We start from the raw sequence: 20,208 nt of genomic DNA, 5'->3' as shown, positions 1-20,208 counted from the left end.
CGATAGCGATTGAGGAGGGCCCAGTCATAACGTGCTAGGTCAAAGCTGGGTTGACGCTTGCAGGGGTCTGTGATGAGGTGTACTATGTGTGCTTAACAGGGTGCACCACTGCCCACTCTCTCCTTGAAGCATCTTTATTCTACTAATCATTGTTGCTCTCTGAAGCTCAGATAAAGGAGGAGGAGCCTTGGGTTGGAGGGCACTAGGAAGCATTATTTACAAAACCATTTTAATTTCAAGTTCTAGAGATGTTATTTTATTTTTGTATTTAAAGTTGAAAGACAAATTCTATAAACATGTCCTCTCCTCAAGAGTTTAGAAAAGGCTTGTTGTGCACATTATATAGGGGAAAGTAGGGTATAACACACAGAGAAGGTGAAAAAAATGTTCAGGAGCAGAGAAGATCAGACCCTCTTCACACCAAGATGTTTAGACTTCAGTTGACCCTCCTCTGGGAGTCATTTAGCTGCTGAGTCAAGAACTAGAATAAAAAGGCTATGTGTTCTGACTTGGTCTCCTTGGTCACCAACTGGGGTAAAGGAGGAGTGCTCAGACCTGGGTAGGACCCCTTTGTCCCTTTGGGCAGCCAGGTTGAGGCATCTCCCCCTTTGGCTGAATGACTCCTTTCTGCTGCCTTGAAAACTCCTAGAGAAAAGGAGAGAAACATTCTGGGTATCTGTGTACCTGGACTCCACTCCCACACCCAGCCTCCACACCACTTACCTGTTGCTGCCACAAGGTCTGCTTTCTTGGACTTCCCTTCCAGTTCGGGGGATCATAGGAACTAGGCTTGTCCAAGGGACATTGGGAAAACTGAGGGGAAATTTGCTGTTTTCTGTCTGACTCTTAGTACCTCTTGTTCTCACTCCATAAAAGCATAAACTCAAAACAATAAACTCACCATTTGTTGAATCCGATGCTGTAAACAAATGTTCACATCTTGAATCTGGGCTAACTGGGAGACATCTGGTTCTAAGTACAAATCTGTTAGAAAGTTCTAAAGAGTTGAAGGCTGATAATATGATGAAAATGTGAGGAAAGTTACTTCACCTGCCACCAAAAGCCACTCATTTTCCCCCTCCTGGATATCCAGATTCAAATATCCCCCTGGTAGAAAAATACACTCTCACCTCCATTTCTTTAATAGTAGTTCCTCCATCCCTCTCAAATAACAAAGTTCTCTTTTTCTTATTCCCCCTCTTTTTAATTTTTTATATTTATTTATTTTCCCTTTTGTTGCCCTTGTTGTTTTATTGTTGGTTATTATTGTTGTTGTTATTGATGTCATCGTTGTTGGATAGGACAGAGAGAAATAGAAAGAGGAGAGGAAGACGGGGCGAGAAAGACACCTACAGACCTGCTTCACTGCTTGTGAAGCGACTCCCCTGCAGGTGGGGAGCCAGGGGCTTGAACCGGGATCCTTATGCAGGTCCTTGTGTTTTGCGTCACGTACGCTTAACCAGCTATGCTACCACCTGACTCCCTCTCTCTCTCTTTTTAAAGGATTTTTAAATAATATTTATTCATTAATGCGAAAGAAAGAGGGAGACAGAACCAGAGCATCACTCTGGCATGTATGTTTCCAGGGATCAAACTCAAGGCTTCATGCTTAAGAGCTCAACACCTTATGTACTGAGCCCTAAGGCTTACTTATTTAATGAGAGACAGAAAGCCACAGCATCACTCCGGCATGTAGCATATGTATGATATGGGATCAAACTCAGGAACTTCATGCACACAAATCCTGTCAACTGCTGTGTTACACCCCCCCCCCCAGTACCAGGACCTCACATATGAACAATGCTACTGTTCCTGGACTAACTTTGAATTTGTCAAGATAAAGGGAAAGATAGACACTGGAGCACTTTCCCATCATCTGTGCAGCTTCTTCTGGTGTTATGGTATCGGGGCTCAAACATGGAGGCACAATGCTCTACCAGCCTCTCTCCCTATTTATTGTGAATCCTTTCTGCCCTTCCCTGACTCAGTGAAATAATCCAGGCCACTCACCCATCTCAATGAGTTGATCCAAAATGGGGCCCTTTGAGTGGAATGTAGATCAGCCTCTCCAGTCCTAACAATGAGTACCAAACTAACCCTTGGGGCCTCCTGTCATTACAATGTTGCTTCCCATGCATGATCCCTGCCCTTTAACTCTTGCCTTTCCAGGGTGATCTCCAATTGTGTCCATAAACGCCTGATCTCCCTGTCCCCACACACTGCAGGGCAGCTCCATACCTCACCAAGGGCCCCCAGGTACAGCTGCTGTTGCTGTGTGTCCCTCAGACGACCTTCAAACCAGGCTTGGCCATGCTCTAGCAGCTCCAGCCCCTGCCAGAGGGCATCCTGTTCCCTCTCCAGAGCCTGCATCCTCTGCAGCTGGAAAAGGCAAGAAGCAGAGGCTGAATCTCTCCACCGCAGAGTTCAGAGCCACACCTTCACTCACCCCCTTCTTAACTTCACTGTCGGGCCATTAACTGTGAGCCCACACTACTGAAGGCTGGAGGGTAAGAGGAAGCAGGGAGAAATTTCTAAGCTTTCAAAATTGAATGGAAATGTAGAGGCCAGATCTAGGGAGAGAGACTGCCTCTGAAACCACTTACCCAGAGGAAGAAACTTCTGGCACCTGGATCTTGGCAACTTGTGTCCAGTGGCAGCAGCAGAACTGTGTAAGGGGCCTGTACCATGGGTAATCCACCCTTCCCTGGGCTCCCCATGACTCTGAGTTGGGAAGGGTGGAGCCACACCTACCGGTGCACAGGCTGGCCCCGCCCCTTCCCCCTGTCTGTCACCCATCCTATCTGCCTATCAATCAGAGTCCCTGCTGAGGCTGCAGTGTTCCTACTTAAAGGGAAAGAACACTTTGCTAGGGCCACTTTGTCTTCCCTCTCATCTGTTTTTGTAGAGTCTATTAAAGTGGCTGATTCTCATGAAATCCTCTTTGGGTAGAATCCAAGGGTCTCCCCACAGCATTGTCACTTTTTTTTTTTTACCTCCAGGGTTATTGCTGGGTTCTGCCTGCATTATGATCTACTGCTCCTGGAGCCCATTCCCACGCCCCCTTTTTTCCCTTCTTTTTATTGGATAGGGCAGAGAGAAATTGAGAGGGTGAGGGGAAGACAGAGAGGGAGAGAGAGAAATATAGACACTTGCAGACCTGCTTGTGAAGTGACCCTCAACCCTGCAGGTAGGGAGCCGGGGGCTCAAACTGGGATCCTTGCACAGGTCCTTGAGCTTAGTAAATATGTGCACTTTACCTGGTGTGCCACCACCCGACCCCCACTTTTTTGTTTTTAGTGTCACTATATTTTTTAATTTACTATTATTGTTATTATTGGCCACCAGGCACAACTCTACTGCTCACAATGGCCTTTTTTTTTTTTCCTGATACAGAGAGGGAGAGAGAAAGAGAGGTACAACACTGCTCTACCACTCAGGAAGCTTCCCCTAATGCAGATGGGGACCAGAGACTTGAACCTGTGTCCTTGAACACTGTAATATGTATACTCTACTGAGTGTGCCACCACCTGGCCCTGTGTCCCCCATATTTTTAATGAAGCAGAGCTGGTCCCTCCTGTATGGTGTTTCATATCTTTCCTATTCTCTTGTTTTGTTTTGGCTGGTCTTAAAAATAAGAACTAGGGAGCTGGCGGTAGCACAGCATGTTAAGTGCACATGACACAAAGCACAAAGACCAGTGGAAGGATCCCAGTTCGAGCCCCTGGCTCCCCACCTGCAGGGGGATCGCTTCACAGGCGGTGAAGCAGGTCTGCAGGTGTCTGTCTTTCTCTCCCCCTCTGTCTTCCCCTCCTCTCTCCATTTCTCTCTGTCCTATCCAGCAACAACATCAATAATAACAGTAAGTATAATAATAATAAAACAACAAGGGTAACAAAAGGAAATTAAAAAAAGAAATTTGTAAAAAAGAAAAAGAAAAAGAACCAGCGGGGGCTGGGTGGTGGCGCACCTGGTTGAGCGCACATGTCAGAGTGTGCAAGGACCTGGGTTCTAGTGTCCAGTCCCCACCTGCGGGGGGAAAGCTTCACAAGTGGTGTAGCAGTGCTGCATGTGTCTGTCTCTCTCCCTCTCTGTATTCCTTCTTCTCTCTCAATTTCTGGCTGTCTCTATCAAATAAAGATAATAAAAAAATTTAAAAATAAATTAAGAACCAGCAACTACAGAAGCCAGACCTTCCACCTTGTATACCCTATAATGACCCTGGGTCCCTGCTCCCAAAAGGATAAAGAATAGGAAAGCTATCAGGAGAGGGATGAAATATGGAACTCTGGTAGTGGAAACTGTGAAATTGTACCCTTCTTATCCTATGGTCTTGTTGATATTTTATTTTATAAATAAACTAATAATAAACAAATGATAACTTTCTCTAAAATAAATTTTATTCTAACATGAAACAAAATTCGCAGAGAAACTGAGAATACTAGGCACTGGAGTCTGGGGAAGACATAAAGGAGGTTAAGGAAGAATTCTCAAAGGATGGTGGTAGCAGCAGGTAGTACTTCCTGACTCATGAAAATGTCCAGGTCCAGGTTGGGGTCTTCTAAATCCAGTCTCAGAAATTTATCTACTAGTGTCTGGCAACTGAGGCGAGAAGGAACACAGAGAAAGGTTTAATGAAAATTGATTTATGAAAATTCCCTTTAGAGTTCCTAACGGGAAAGGCTGTGACACCGGAAAATTGGTACCTTAAAAATTTAGGAATTTTGGGGAGTCGGGCTGTAGCGCAGCGGGTTAAGCTCACGTGGCGCAAAGCACAAGGACCGGCATAAGGATCCCGGTTCGAACCCTGGCTCCCCACCTGCAGGGGAGTCGCTTCACAGGCGGTGAAGCAGGTCTGCAGGTGTCTTTCTCTCCTCCTCTCTGTCTTCCCCTCCTCTCTCCATTTCTCTCTGTCCTATCCAACAATGACAACAACAATAATAACTACAACAATGAAACAACAAGGGCAACAAAAGGGAATAAATAAATAAAATAAATATTTTTTAAAATTTTTTTTAAAAATTAGGAATTTTGAAAGAAATTGGAGCTCCAAAGGGAAAGATTCGGCTATCTGAATCTCTAAAAGGTGAAGAAGAGCTAGAGAACATGATAGAAGGAACAAGGACCCAGGGTCACGCACTCACTTTTCCAGTTGCTTCTCCTTTATCAAGTCCTTGACAGGTTTGATGGATTTTCCACTGCGGATCAAATCTGAGACCTATTAATAAGAAGGAAGGTGGTGTGTGTGTGTGTGTGTGTGAGAGAGAGAGAGAGAGAGAGAGAGAGAGAAAGAGAGAAGGTAAGGGAGGATAACAGAGTGGGATAAACAAAGAAGAAATAGGGGTAAGAAATCCCATTGACCCAAAAACTCAGGCCCCTGAGAGGAGCAAGGATTATGGAAGAAGTCCTGATGGAAGTGATGGGCATCTGGATTTTATCACCTCCTTGCCACGAGCAATGAGTTTGTCAGGAAGCCCGGCCTGGGCAGCTGTGTGGGAAGCATGGCTGGCACTGGCAACACCTTCGCAAACCTGATAGAAGAAGACAAGGTCGGTCCCATCCTCACAGGTCTCCATAGTCTTAAAAGAGAATAAAAGAGAACACTGTTAGGGGGTCAGGGGTAGCGCAGCGGGTTAAGCAACATGGTGCAAAATGCAAGGACAGGCTTAAGGATCCCCGTTCAAGCCCCTGGTTCCCCACATGCGGGGGGGGGGGTCACTTCACAAGCAGTGAAGCTGTCTGCAGGTGTCTTTCTCTCCCCCTCTGTCTTCCCATCCTATCTCCATTTCTCTGTCATATCCAACAACAATGACAGCAATAACAATAATAACAACAATGGCAACAAAAGGGAAAAAATGGCCTCCAGGAGCAATGGATTCATAGTGCAGGCACCGAGCCCCAGCAATAACCCTGGGGGCAAAAAATAAATAAAACACTGTTATCAACACTCCATTTCTAGTCCAGAAACCAATCTTTGTGTGAAAGGAGAAAAGGAAAGAAGCACATTCCCTCTTTTGATAAGGAAACAGTCCCTAACTCTAGGAAACAGCTGGTCTAGGGGACCGTAGGGGGCTAGGCTGGTCTCACCAAATAATGTACAAGAGGCGCCTGTGGTAGCAGTTGTAGCTGAACAAGGCTCAGAAAGTTGGTCGTCACAAAGACATGTGGACATGTGGGTCCAAGTGCCAGCCAGTATCTGAGCACGGCAGCCAGAAGTGCAAGCCCATCCACCTGTGCAGGGGACAGGAATGAGGGTGCATTTCCATTAGTGCCCCACCTACCTACTCTTCCTGCCTTGCCCATCCCTCCACCTCGCACTGTTTCTTTTCCTGCACACATCCCTGCTTTCCAGAGGCCCAGCCTTACACCCCTGTTCCTTCTTCCTCTACTCCCCCCTCTTTAGTGCCCTATCAATCTTTCCCCTCACCGTGTTGGTTCCTTTTCCAAATTCATCAATAAGCACCAAAGACTGTTCAGTAGCATTGTTCACTGCTTTTGCCACCTGTTGGGTACCAGGAAGACAAGGGAGAGTGTATTAACATTTGAGGCCCATGACACACTAACCATAGTCTGCCTGTGAATCAAGCTGCTGATATATGTGTCCACTACTAGACTGTCACTTCTTTAAGGGTGAAGCACATGTTTTATTCATCCTTTCATTACCAACAGTAACCAGACAAAGTAAAGATTCAAGGGGGTCAGGTAGTACCAAGTTAAGTACACACAGTACAAACTGCAAGGATCCCAGTTTAAGCCCCCTGCTCCCCACCTACAGGGGATCACTTCACAAGCAGTGAAGCAGGTCTACAGTTCTCTCTTTCCCTCTCCTTTCTTTTATTACCTTTATTTTTTATTATTTATTTTCTCTTTTGTTGCCCTTGTTTTATTGTTGTTGTCATTAATGTTGTTGTTGATGTCGTCGTCGTTGGATAGGACAGAGAGAAATGGAGAGAGGAGGGGAAGACAGAGAGGGGGAGAGAAAGTCTGTGAAGTGACTCCCCTGCAGGTGGGGAGCCGGGGGCTCGAACTGGGATCCTTACACCAGTCCTTGACTTTGCTCCATGTGTGCTTAACCTGCTGTGCTACCGCCTGACCCCCTACCTTTATTTATTGGATAGAGACAGCCAGAAATTGAGAGGGGAGGGGGAGATAGGGAGAGAGACAGAAAGACAACTGCAGCCCTGCTTCATCACTTGCAAAGCTTTCTCCCTGAAGGTGGGGACTGGGGACTCAAACCTGGGTTCTTGCGCACTTTAACATGTGCACTCAATCAGGTGCGCCACCACCCGTCCCCGTCCCTCTCCTTTCTCAATTTCTCTCTGTCCTATCCAATAAGATGGAAAAAATGGCCACCAGGAGCAGTGGATTTGTAGTGCCGGCATTGAGCCCCAGCAATAACCCTGGAGGCAAAGGGAAAAAAGTAAAGATTCAATGTAGATCTATGATCTTAGGGGCCAAGTGATAGTACACCTGGTTAAGTGCATGTATTACTATACACAAAGATCCAAGTTCAAGTCCCTGGTCTCCACCTGCAGGGGGAAAGCTTCACAAGTGGTGAAGCAGTGCTACAGGTGTCTCTACCTCTCTCTTCCTCTCTATCTACTCCCTCAATTTCTCTCTGTTCTATCAAATAAAATAAAATTAAATACACACACACATATGATCTTGAGTCTCCCTGTTTGTGAACTAACTGGTTCTGAAAACCAGAAGGCATATAGCAGAGGGATGATTTTGCTGTTCTGAGCACTTTTCAGAGGGTACAATTCTTTTCCCATCACCCCCTCCTCCCCATACCACCTCTTTTTGCTCCCCTTGACCTGGTTGAGGTCGATCATGAAGGTGGAAAGGCCACGAGAGATGGATTCACAGCTATGAATTCGGGTGAAGATAGCATCTACTGCCCCAATTTCAGCTTCCTCTGCAGGCACAAAGCTACCCACCAGGGCCATGAATGTGATCAGGCCTACCTGAATAGGGGGGGAGACAGGGTCTGGGCTGAGGTGAAGGTGAAGCTAAACTAAGGGGTGAATCAAGGAGAGATGGACACAGTATAATAGGGGAGCACAGCTCCTGCTCACTTTAAAATCAAAAGCGAGCAGCAGGGAGTGTGCAGAGACACACTTGGGAATGACAATAAGCCTATTCAGAGATGAGTGAAGGGCATTCAGGGTAGGAAAGACCTCTATCTTTACTGTATATTTTTGGAACATGGCTCTCCTTCAAGTAGAAAATGGAAAATGTAAGGTGTAAGGTATGTCGTCCAGGAGGTGGCACAGTTGATAAAGCCTTGGACTCTCAAGCATGAGGTCCTGAGTTCAATCCCCAGCAGCACATGTACCAGTGTGATGTCTGGTTCTTTCTCTCTCTCCTCCTATCTTCCTCATGAATAAATAAATAAAATATTTTTTAAAAAAATAAGGTGCAAGAACAGTGATGTGGGCTACTCTCTTTTCATAGTAAGTAGGGTCACAACATAGCAGAAGAACCTAGGGACCTGGGCTGGCTAGCATATGGGGAACAGAGAGAACATGTCAGAGTTCCGATCTGTAAAGATTCTCCTACCTGCTTGAGGTATATGCTCTTCCCTGAAGAGTTGGGCCCAGTGATGACTTTGACCCTGCTTTTATCCCCACTGCATTCTGTGGAGTTGGGCACAAAGGTTCCAGTACAGAGTTCCATCAGAGGATGTCTGCAGTGGGTGGACAACTACCATGCACATGGTCTGTGGATCCAGATGGATGAATCCCTACAGAATACGTATTTTTGCCTCTCTTCCGTTCTCACCTGCCATTCTGGATGCGTACCCCGAGAAGTTGGGAGGAGAAACGGGGCCTTGAGTAGCCATAGTCCCGGGCAGCACTGGCAAGAGCCAATAGGACATCCAGGCGGGAGGCAAGGTCCAACACTCGGGTCAACACAGCTGCCCGAGCCAGCACCTGACACTGTAGCTGGTACATCAGCAGGGTCTCCTGGTCTGGGCAAGGGTGAAGGAGGAGCTAGAGGTCAGGTCCAGGGGAGAGTGAAGAAGCAACAAAGAGACCTGGGGCAGGGGGGATGACCTGGAAATAAGCTTCAAATAGCCTCAGACATCTTAGATACTCAGAAGAGAGTAAGTCCAGTTAGAGTAAGTGACATGAAAAGGAGAGAGAGAGAGAGAGAGAGAGGGAGAGAGAGAGAAGTGGCTAGAATAATTTCCAAGTTGCCCAATCCCTTCTAGACTTTCAATTCTCCTTACCCCGGATGTCACAGTGGAGGTCCCCTAGCAGTACATCCAGCTCTTTGGTTCGAGTGCTACGATAGTGCAGCTTTTCCTCTGAGAGAAACTGGAGACAGGGTTCAAAGATGTGGGCTTTGCATCACTTGGCTGTCATCCTTTCCCATCTATCCTCACCTTCAGCTCCCTACCCTGACATCTTTCTCTGTCTCAGAGTGGCTAAAGATCAAAATGCAGAGACACATTCCATATTGGGCAATGTTAATGGGAGAATACCCTCCCTCAGCTTCTAATTGATTTTTCCTTATCATTCCTTGCAAAGTTGAGTGTCTTACCATGAAGTCCAGTCCCTCAATCTCAAAGTCATCGGCCTCCATCATGAAAGGCAGGCGGGGGATAGAGAGAAGGAAGCCAATCTGGGGCGAATAAAGAGGAGATAAAGTAAGAGTCATTTACTGGTTATCTTTTTTTTTTAATATTTATTCATTTATTTATTCCCTTTTGTTGCCCTTGTTGCTTTTTTATTGTGGTAGTTATTATTATTGTTATTGATGTCATCGTTGTTGGATAGGACAGAAAGAAATGGAGAGAGATGGGGAAGACAGAGAAGGGGAGAGAAAGAAAGACACCTGCAGACCTGCTTCACTGCTTGTGAAGCGACCCTCCTGCAGGTCAGGAGCCGGGGCTCGAACCGGGATCCTTAGCCAGTCCTTGCGCTTTGCGCCACGTGAGCTTAACCTGCTGCGCTACCGCCCAACTCCCACTGGTTATCTTTGTTCCCTAGAGGAAGCCAGAGATCCCTGTATCATCTAATTCTTCCCAGAGCAGGCTAAAGCCACCAGTGTTCAGGTTCTTCAGAGAGGCAGAGAGAGAGGTGAAAAAAGCCACAGCACTGAAATTTCCATCATCATCATCATCATCATCATCATCATCATCATCATCATCATCATCATCAAGTAGGTAGAGATTAGAAAGGCAAAGAGAAGATAAAAGAAACCACAGCACTGAAACTACCTTCCGTGTGGTAGGAGCTGGGCTCAAACTTACATCATGTACATGGTAAAATAGCACACTATCCAAGTGAGCTATTTTGTCAGCCCTGAAACTTCCTTCTATGCAGTGGAGGTCAGGCTCCAACCTGGGACACACTCATGGCAAAGCAGCACACTACCCAGCTGAGCTTTTGAATATTTTGCTCTCCAGAAGTATCCTTATCTTCAGTTAGTCCTGCACAACCTGAAATCTCCCCCTGCAAGACCCTGGGCATTAACAGCATTAACAGCCAACCTCCTTCCTCACCAAAGGGATGTAGATGACACTGCATGAAGGAATACGAGAGTCCAGATTCTCCAGTTCCTTCCAAGCAACCTCGGTGAGGAAACTGGGAAGTCCCATCAGCTTTCGTTTTTCTAGGGTGGAAGACATGTAGATATCAAAAGTAAGTTTTCTGTGTGATGCTATTATCATCCCTAGTTGTAGAGACCGCCTCCCAAGGACGATACTCTACAACTGGGCAGGTCTACGGTTCAAAGTTCACAGGCCCATCCATACACAAACACTCACTCTCATCGATTTCAGGATCAATGTTGGGGAGGACTGTAAAGCGATTTTCAGCAAGACAGCTGTCAAAGTCTACCTGTGAGGACAAGAAATAGTTTTTTTTCTTCCCCCTCCATTGTAGTTGCTGGATCTTGATTATACACAATTCCTTTACTCCCAGCTGACTTCCCTTTATTTCAGAGGCGATGGAGAGAGGGAAAAATATAATAGCTTTGCTCCACCATTTTTGGAAATCCCCACATGTCATGGTGAGATCACCGTGTGTAGTCCAGGAGTCCAGAGCCTCACATATGATAAGGCATCCACTCTACCGGTTAATCTACCTGTTCTTTTTTCCCCCCTTTATTGGGGGGGGTTTAATGTTTTTTAAAAATTTATTTATTTATTTTCCCATTTGTTGTCCTTGTTTTTGTTTTTGTTGTAGTTATTGTTGTTGTTGTTGACATTGTCATTGTTGGATAGGACAGAAAGAATGGAGAGAAGAGGGGAAGACAGAGAGGGGGAGAGAAAGATAGACACCTGTAGACCTGCTTCACCGCTTGTGAAGCGATTCCCCTGCAGATGGGGAGCCGGGGGCTCGAACCGGGATCCTTATGCCAGGTCATTGTGCTTTGTGGTCCTTGTGGTTAAGCCACGTGCGCTTAACCCGCTGCGCTACCTACTGACCAACCCCCAGGGATTAATGTTTTATAGTTGACAGTAAATACAATTGTTTGTGTACATGTATAACATTTCTCAGTTTTCTACACAACAACAAAACCCCTACTAGGTCCTCCGTCACCCTTTTCCAGGACCCATATTCTCCCCTCCACCCACAACAGAGACTTTTCCTTTGGAAACAACTCCAGTCCAGGTTCTGCTCAGTGTTTTCTCTTCTGATCTTGTTGTTCAACTTCTGCCTGTGAGTGAGATCATCCCATAGTCATCCTGCTGCTTCTGACTTAAGCTACCTGCTCTTAATGGATGAGCCATTTCCTCACTGAAGTTGAGTTTCTTACCACTAGGCACCCTCTTTTGGTCCTCCTCACCTCTCCTCAAGCCCTAGTTATCCCTATAACCCTTATATCCCTAAATGACTAGTCACATTTGTGATATTCTGCCACCTTTCAACAACTTTTTTTTTTCTCGTTGTTGTCATCACTGAAATTTTTGCTGGTCGAGTGCACATGTCACAATGCACAAGGACCAAAGTTCAAGTCCCTGATTCCCACCTGCATAGGGAAAGCTTCACAAGTGATGAAGCAGTGCTATAGGCCTCTCCCTGTCTCTCTTCCTCATTATCTTCCCCATCCCTCTCGATTTCTCTCTGTGTGTCTCTATCCAATAAGTACATTAAAATATCAAAAATAAAATAGAGGACAACAAATAACCCCATCCAAAAATGGGGAGAGGACATGGACAGAATATTCACCACAGAAGAGATCCAAAAGGCCGAGAAACACATGAAAAAATGCTCCAAGTCTCTGATTGTCAGAGAAATGCAAATAAAGGCAACAATGAGATACCACTTCACTCTGTGAGAATGTCATACATCAGAAAATGTAGCAGCAGCAAACGCTGGAGAGGTTGTGGGGTCAAAGGAACCCTCCTACACTGCTGGTGGGAATGTCAATTGGTCCAACCTCTGTGGAGAACAGTCTGGAGAACTCTCAGAAGGCTAGAAATGGACCTACCCTATGATCCTGCAATCTCCTGGGGATATATCCTAAGGAACCCAATACACCCATCCAAAAAGATCTGTGTACACTTATGTTCTTGGCAGCACAATTTGTAATCGCCAAAACCTGGAAACAACCCAGGTGTCCAACAACAGATGAGTGGCTGAGCAAGTTGTGGTATATATATATATATATATATATATATATATATATATATATATATATATATATATATATATATATTACTCAGCTATAAAAATGGTGACTTCACCGTTTTCAGCCGATCTTGGATGGACCTTGAAAAAATTCATGTTAAGTGAAGTAAGTCAGAAACAGAAGGATGAATATGGGATGATCTCACTCTCAGGCAGAAGTGGAAAAACACGATCAGAAAAGAAAACACAAGTAGAACCTAAACTGGAATTGGCGTATTGCACCGAAGTAAAAGACTCTGGGGTGGGTGGGTGGGTGGGGAGAATACAGGTCCAGGAAGGATGACAGAGGACCTAGTGGGGGTTGTATTGTTAAATGGAAAACTGGAAAATGTTATGCATGTACAAACTATTGTATTTACTGTTGAATGTAAAACATTAATTCCCCAATAAAGAAATTAAAAAAAAAACAAGGGCAACAAAAGGGAATAAATAAATATTAGAATAAACAAATAAATAAAATAGAGGGGCCAAGCGGTAGTGCACCGGGTTAAGCACACATGGCACAAACCGCAAGGACCGGTGTAAGGATCCCAGTTCGAGCCCCTGGCTCCCCACCTGCAGAGGGTTTGCTTCACAAGTGGTGAAGCAGGTCTGCAGGTGTCTATCTGTCTCTCCCTCTCTCTGTCTTCCTCTCCTCTCTTGACTTCTCTCTGTCCTATCCAACAATAATGACAGCAATAACAACAATAATAATAACAACAATGATAAACAACAAGGGCAACAAAAGAGGAAAAAAATAGCAAAAAAATAAATAAAAGAGAGAAATGCCACACAGCACGACAGTTTCCCCCAGTGCAGCAGAACTCCTATGTAATGTACCTGGGACTCAAATCCAGGTCATACACAAGACAAAGCAGACATTCTCCCAAGTGAATTATGTCATTGGCCCACATCATCCCAATCTTTCACCATCCTCCTAATTCCAGTATCTCCCATGCTTCCCTACCACACCCTGCAGAGTCAAATCTCTCTCCTTTTTTTTTTTTTTTTTTTTTTACCAGAGCACTGCTCAGCTCTAGCTGATGGTGATGCTGGGACTTTAGAACCTCAGGCATGAGAGTCTCTTTGCATAACCATTTTGCTCTCTACCCTTGCTATCCCTCTCCATTTTCTTTTCTTTTCTTTTTTTTTTTTTAAAGATTTTATTTATTTATGAGAAAGATAGGAGGAGAGAGAAAGAACCAGACATCACTCTGGCATATGTGCTGCTGGGGATCGAACTCGGGACCTCATGCTCGAGAGTCCAAAACTTTATCACTTTGCCACCTCCCGGACCACCCCTCTCCATTTTCTAACCCCATTTTTTTTCCCTTAGAGCCTCTGTCCATCCACTTACCACTTTCCCAATGAGGCTGGCGATGTGGTGCAAGTCATCAGAGAACTCTTGGGCAATATCCTGAAAGAGCTGGATGGACTGAGGCAAGGAGCGGCAAGCATCTCTCAGGCCCAGAGCGCTATACACAGTCTATAGAAAAAACATGCAGAGAAAGGTGGCCCATACCCAGTCCTGGTTGAAGTAGGAGGACAAGAGTAGACTAGTGACTCAACGAAGAAAAAAGGTCTTAAAGGCACAGTGAACAAGTATGGGACTTGCAAACACGAGGTCCTAAGATTGATCCCCAGCACCTCATGTGCCAGGTGATGCTCTGGCTTTTTCTCTCTTGTTAACAAATAATTTTTTTTTTTTTTTGCCTCCAGGGTTACTACTGTGGCTTGGTGACTGCACCACAAATCCTTTGCTCCTGGAGGCCATTTTTCTCATTTTTATTGTCCTTGTTGCTTTTGTTGTTATAGCTGTTGTTGTTGTTGATAGGACAGAGAGAAATCAATAGAGGAGGGGAAGACAGAGAGGGGGAGAGACAGATAGACACCTGCAGACCTGCTTCACCGCTTGTAAAGCAACTCCCCTGCAGGTGGGGAGCCAGGGGCTCCAGCCAGGATCCTTAAGCTGGTCCTTGCGCTTTGCACCATGTGCGCTTAACCTACTGCACTATGGTCTGGCCTCCGTTAACAAATAATTAAGGGGCTAGGCAGTGGCACACCTGGTAGAGTATACATGTTAGAATGTGTAAGGATGGGAGTCGGGCGGTAGCGCAGCGGGTTAAGTGCACGTGGCGCAAAGCACAAGGACCAGTGTAAGGATCCCGGTTGGAGCCCCCAGCTCCCCACCTGCAGGGCGGTGAAGCAGGTCTGCAGGTGTCTGTCTTTCTCTCCCCCTCTCTGTCTTCCCCTCCTCTCTCCATTTCTCTCTGTCCTGTCCAACAATGAACAATAACAACAATAACAATAATAACCACAACAAAGCTACAACAACAAGGGCAACAAAAGGGGGGGGTATGGCCTCCAGGAGCAGTGGATTCATGGTGCAGGCACTGAGCCCCAGAAATGACCCTGGAGGAAAAAAAAAAGAATGTGTAAAGACCTGAGTTCAAGCCCAAGGTCCCCACTTGCACAGGGAAAGCTTCATAAATGGTAAAGCAATGCTGCACCTCTCTCTCTCTCAGTTTCTTTTCTTTCTTTCTTTCTTTCTTTCTTTCTTTCTTTCTTTCTTTCTTTTTGTTGTTCTTGTTTTTTTATTGTTGTTATTGATGTCATTGTTGTTAGACAGGACAGAGAGAAATGGAGAGAGGAGGGGAAGACAGAGAGGGAGAGAGAAAGACAGACACATGCAGACCTGCTTTACCTCACCGCTTGTGAAGCAGGTCTGAAGGTATCTATCTTTCTCTCCCCGTCTTCCCCTCCTCTCTCCATTTCTCTCTGTCCTATCCAACAACAATGACAGCAATAACAACAACAATGATAAACAACAAAGGCAACAAAAGGGAAAATAAATAAGTACATATTTTTTAAAAAGACACCAATATTAAGAGGTGGGAGAAACTTCTATTAGAATTCTCTGTACAATTTTTGCCATTTTTCTTTAAGTCTTAAATAATTAGCTTTCTTCCTTCCTTCCTTCCTTCCTTCCTTCCTTCCTTCCTTCCTTCCTTCCTCTCTTTCTGTGTCAGGACTTCACACCTGTGTAATTCCACCTCTTCTGACAGAGAAAGAGAGGGAGGAAGGTCTGCAGGTGTCTATCTTTCTTTCTCTCTATCTCCCCTCCCCTCTCAATTTATCTCAGGAGTCAAGTAAAATAGAAAAAAAAAAAGGGGGGGTGGGAATGGCTGCCAGGAGTGATGGATTCATTGTGCCAACACTGAGTCCTAGTGACAACCTGGTGGCAAAAACAGATTAATTAATTGAAATAATAATAAAAATGCCAGTAAAATAGCTCACTTGGATCATGTGCTGCTTTGCCATGTGTACAACTCAGGTTCAAGTCTGAGCCACACCTCAGCGAAGGAAAGATCAGTATTGTGGTCTCTTTCACTCTTCACTCTCTCTGCCTTTCTATCCTTATCTTAAAAAAAAAAGAAAGAAAGAAAGAAAAGAAAGGACCTTACCTTATAGAGCACCTGCCAGTCACTGACCTTGGTGTGAGACAACTTCATTCGTTTCAGAATTAGCTACAACCAGAAGGGGGCAGTCAGTGTTTTCCTCTTTGCTACTCTAATGTCCCTCAAAAAGCCCACTGTCCATTATTGACCCTCAAGCTCTTTCCAAACTCCTCGCCCTCCACCCTGGGCTCACAGGCACATTTTTGATGTGACCCAGCAACCGATGCAGCATCTGAGCCATTTCCAGATTCTGTGGTAGCAGGAAAAACTGAATGACATCCAGACGGGAATTTAGTTCCCCCAGATCCTGAGTTGGACGTGTGAACCAAAGCCTAGATGTGAGGGTTGGGTGACAAGGGCAGGAAAACACATCCATTATTATCACTGAATTGATCTCAATTTGTGAAAACGCGTGTTTGGTGTTCTCTCGGGATTGTAGCAATATCTATCTGTACTGGCAAGTACAGCGTCTTATCTATGGCATATCCATGGCAATGTGTTTGCATGTATCTCTGATAATCACTGAAAGTGAGTGTGAATGTCTCTATATCATGGTTTTGATGGATATGACCATGTGTCATTCCATGTGGATATGGGATAGAATTTGTCAATATTCAATATTTAGAGAACAGTGTTTTGAGGCATTTGTATGCCAAAACTCCAGCTCGCTTTACAGCTGCGTAGGAGTGAGTCAGAATGAGTTTGCATATCTGTATCTATGAAAGTGTTTCTGAGTAAAAAAAAAAAAAATTAATTAAAATTTATTAAAATTTATTTCATTTTAGTGTTCACAAGAGAGAGGGAGAGAGGAAGGAGCCAGAGCACCACTATAGTGCACGTTAAGGTAGGGCTCGAGGCAGGAGCCTCAAGCATGTGAGTTCATCCTCTACCAGTCAAACTAGCTCCGCAGCCATAAAGCACACCTTTTTTAGTTCTTCCTGTGAAAGTAGAATGGTAAGTTCACATATCCATGGCAATATTCATCTCTGTAGAGATTGGGGTTAATAACATTCTCTTATTCTTTTTTTTTTTTTTTTTTTTAACATTCTCTTATTCTTAAAATTGCAGGTAGAAGAAGAGGTTTATAGTACTTTTATAATGATTTTTACCTTTTGCATGTTAGGGGTTTTTTCCTAATAAATTGGTATGCATAAATAAATGTCTTATCTGTGTTTTTCTCCCCTGCCCATTATCTGTATTTCTTTAATGCTACATGTCCCCATTTTTCTGTGGCTACAAAAAAATATTAAAAGATTCCTCCCTGGGGGCCAGGCGGTAGTGCTGCAGGTTAAAGTGCAAGGACCAGTGCAAGGATTCAGGTTTAAGCACCCCCCCTTCAAGGGGGTTGCCTCACAAGTGGTGAAGCAGGCCTGCAGGTGTCTATCTTTCTCTCCCACTCTGTCTTCCCTTCCTCTCTCATTTCTCTCTGTCCTATCCAACAACAACAACAGCAATAATGAAAATAACAATAACAACAAGGGCAACAAAAATGGGGAAAAAATGGCCTCCAGGAGCAGTGGCTTTGTAGTGCAGGCACCGAGCCCCAGCAATAACCCTGGAGGCAAAAAAAAAAAAAAAAAAAGGAAAAAGGGGAAAAAAAGAAAAAGATTCCTCCTTAAAGACATGTAAGCCCTCAGTTTATTTTCTACATTAGATAAAGTCATTCATTCAGTCATTTTATATAAAAGTGAACATGTGGAGGCCGGGCAGTAGTGCAGCAGGTTAAGTGCACAAGGCACAAAGCACAGGGACTGGCATTAGGATCCCTGTTCGAGCCCCTGGCTCCCCACCTGCGGGGCAGGGGTGGGGAAATCACATCACAAGCAGTGAAGCAGGTCTGCAGGTATCTTTCTCTCCCCCTCTCTGTCTTCTCCTCTCTCAGTTTCTCTCTATCCTATACAACAATGACAGCAATAACAATAATAAGGAACAAAAAGGAAAAAATAGCCTCTAGGAGCAGTTGGATCATCGTACAGGCACTGAGCCCCAGCAATAACCCTGGAGGGAAAAAAAAAAATCAACATGTAGAGACAGTGGTGTCTGAGGATGTGGTTATTACCATGGCCAGTTGCCCTGAGTTAGAACACTGAAGCATTAGAGAATGTGTGGGTGATTAAATCATCCCACCAATTACCTGGAGATGATCTCAGAGATCATCCTAAATTAACTTCCAAAAGACACACACTGCAAGGCAGGAGATGGGGGAGGACTGTGCACCTGCATGTTAGTAACCAAGCATTTCCACTATGAATTTATAGAGGTGGTGTGACCAGTGTGCCAGAAATTGTGTACTGTCATTATTGAGTGCTACTGTGTACAAGGCAATACGCCTGGCACTCAGGTCACAGGAATAATCACCAGGCAGAATTCATAGCTACGAGGCCAAGAAGATTCACTGAATGTTTCTTACCTGATGTGATAGTACAGGTAGAAAGCAATCACTATCTGAGCACACGGGAAGGTAGACATCAATCTCTTTTTCTAGCGTATCTTTTTAAAATATGTTTTATTATTTATTTTTTCCTTCTAATCAAATCCCACTGATTTCACAGATTACATCTTTTCATCTTTTTCACTACAAATTCATAATAGTTTCTGAGTGGGGAGCATTTTATTTTTATGTGGAAAGTGTTCTTTCATCTTGATTAATGTAGCTTTCTATTTCTAGAACTAGTATATCTTTGGGAGTGGGAAGGTGGAGTGGTGGAATAGAAGAATTGTTACTAAACAAATCTTCCTGTGAAAATAAGGAGGCAGAAATTCACTTGGTTTCTTGACTTTAGGTTTCAGGTGTTTCCACATTTTTTCCCCTAAAAACTACCATCAGGAATGGGAGTAGATAGCATAATGGTTAATGCAAACAAACTCTTTATGCCTGAAGCTCCTAAGTCCCAGGTTCAATCCCCCAAACCACCATAAACCAGAGATAAGCAGTGATCTGGTAATAAAAAATAAAAATAAAAACTAACACCAGAGCTATCAATCTTGTTAAAAATGCCCTCACCTGGAAAGCTATTAAGTATATGGTTCCTTATTTTTCTGTTAATTAATGAGACACTCAAAGAGAAACTCAGTCCTTCAAGTCACTAAGGCACCTTTTCTTTTCTTTTTCTAATATTTTTAAAACATTTTTATTTATTTATTTTCCCTTTTGTTGCCCTTTTTTCTATTGTTGTTGTAGTTATTATTGTTGTTATTGATGTCGTCATTGTTGGATAGGACAGAGAGAAATGGAGAGAGGAGGGGAAGACAGAGAGGGGGAGAAAGATAGACACCTGCAGACCTGCTTCACCGCCTGTGAAGTGACTCCCCTGCAGGTGGGAGCCGGGGGCTTGAACCAGGATCCTTATGCCAGCCCTTAACCTGATGCGCTACCGCCCGACTCCCCCCCTTTTTTAAATTGTGTTATATTTATTTATTTTCCCTTTTGTTGCCCTGTTTTTTATTGTTGTTGTTATTGATGCCGTCATTGTTAAATGGGACACGGAGAAATGGAGGAAGGCAAGACAGAGAGGGAGAGAGAGAGAGACACCTGCAGACCTGCTGCACCGCTTGTGAAGCGACCTTTTTTTTTTTTTATCACAAATCACATTGTATTTGACTTAATCTTATCAACTCACGTTGTTAAAAAGCACTTTAAAAAAAATTTATTTCTTTATTGGGGAACTAATGTTTTACATTCAACAGTAAATACAATAGTTTGTACATGCATAACATTCCCCAGTTTCCCATTTAATAATACAACCCCCACTATGTCATTTATCATCCTTCATGGACCTGTATTCTCCCCACCCACCCACCCACCCACCCCAGAGTCTTTTACTTTGGTGCGATATGCCAATTCCATTTTAGGTTCTATTTGTGTTTTCTTTTCTGATCTTGTTTTTCAACTTCTGCCTGAGAGTGAGATCATCCCAGATTCATCCTTCTGTTTCTGACTTATTTCACTCAACATGAATTTTTCAAGGTCCATCCAAGATCGGCTGAAAACGGTGAAGTCACCATTTTTACAGCTGAGTAGTATTCCATTGTGTATATATACCACAACTTGCTCAGCCACTCATCTGTTGTTGGACACCTGGGTTGCTTCCAGGTTTTGGCTATTACAAATTGTGCTGCCAAGAACA

General features: G+C 44.3%; 2 protein-coding genes across 6 annotated transcripts in view; both read right to left on the bottom strand.

The window, feature by feature from the left end:
* Positions 1–240: 240 nt before the first annotated feature.
* SAPCD1 (suppressor APC domain containing 1) lies at positions 241–2,757 on the bottom strand. Of its 3 annotated transcripts, XM_007537165.3 has the most exons (5): positions 2,604–2,757; positions 2,239–2,379; positions 902–997; positions 724–813; positions 241–645 (listed from the first exon to the last, which is right to left on the bottom strand). In XM_007537165.3, exons 1-5 carry the CDS (start codon positions 2,715–2,717, stop codon positions 550–552), a joined length of 537 nt encoding a protein of 178 aa, XP_007537227.2. In that variant the 5' UTR covers positions 2,718–2,757; the 3' UTR covers positions 241–549. The 3 variants fall into 3 exon arrangements, with proteins under 3 accessions (XP_007537227.2, XP_060045463.1, XP_060045464.1); XM_060189480.1 differs by lacking the exon at positions 902–997 and having other exon boundaries at positions 2,221–2,379; XM_060189481.1 differs by lacking the exon at positions 902–997.
* A 1,688-nt stretch (positions 2,758–4,445) lies between these two features.
* Positions 4,446–20,208, bottom strand: part of MSH5 (mutS homolog 5) — a 29,499-nt gene continuing 13,736 nt past the window's right edge. For all 3 annotated transcript variants that reach the window (XM_060189470.1, XM_060189469.1, XM_007537161.3), the window contains 15 exons: positions 16,275–16,413; positions 16,088–16,150; positions 13,981–14,109; positions 10,775–10,847; positions 10,511–10,620; positions 9,547–9,627; positions 9,233–9,320; positions 8,782–8,971; positions 8,560–8,686; positions 7,815–7,964; positions 6,425–6,499; positions 6,085–6,228; positions 5,439–5,576; positions 5,142–5,215; positions 4,446–4,599 (listed from right to left, as the gene is read on the bottom strand). In XM_060189470.1, the coding sequence (XP_060045453.1) occupies positions 4,488–4,599; positions 5,142–5,215; positions 5,439–5,576; positions 6,085–6,228; positions 6,425–6,499; positions 7,815–7,964; positions 8,560–8,686; positions 8,782–8,971; positions 9,233–9,320; positions 9,547–9,627; positions 10,511–10,620; positions 10,775–10,847; positions 13,981–14,109; positions 16,088–16,150; positions 16,275–16,413 (1,693 nt within the window). In that variant the 3' untranslated portion in view covers positions 4,446–4,487. The remainder of the gene's footprint in view (positions 4,600–5,141; positions 5,216–5,438; positions 5,577–6,084; positions 6,229–6,424; positions 6,500–7,814; positions 7,965–8,559; positions 8,687–8,781; positions 8,972–9,232; positions 9,321–9,546; positions 9,628–10,510; positions 10,621–10,774; positions 10,848–13,980; positions 14,110–16,087; positions 16,151–16,274; positions 16,414–20,208) is intronic.

The sequence above is a fragment of the Erinaceus europaeus genome, chromosome 4 (assembly GCF_950295315.1).
Source record: "Erinaceus europaeus chromosome 4, mEriEur2.1, whole genome shotgun sequence".
Classification (NCBI taxonomy): Eukaryota; Metazoa; Chordata; class Mammalia; order Eulipotyphla; family Erinaceidae; genus Erinaceus; species Erinaceus europaeus.
The sequence above is the reverse complement of the archived record's forward strand: the minus strand, read 5'-3'. Positions and strand labels throughout refer to the sequence as shown.

What these genes read in the sequence shown, in the direction of transcription:
- SAPCD1 (XM_007537165.3), bottom strand. Translation starts at nt 2,717, where the DNA reads ATGGGGAGCCCAGGGAAGGGTGGATTACCCATGGTACAGGCCCCTTAC. An exon ending in CCAGAAGTTTCTTCCTCTGG is followed by an intron (nt 2,380 to 2,603) that starts GTAAGTGGTTTC and finishes TGCCTTTTCCAG; the next exon opens with CTGCAGAGGATGCAGGCTCT. An exon ending in AGCATCGGATTCAACAAATG is followed by an intron (nt 814 to 901) that starts GTGAGTTTATTG and finishes ATTTCCCCTCAG; the next exon opens with TTTTCCCAATGTCCCTTGGA.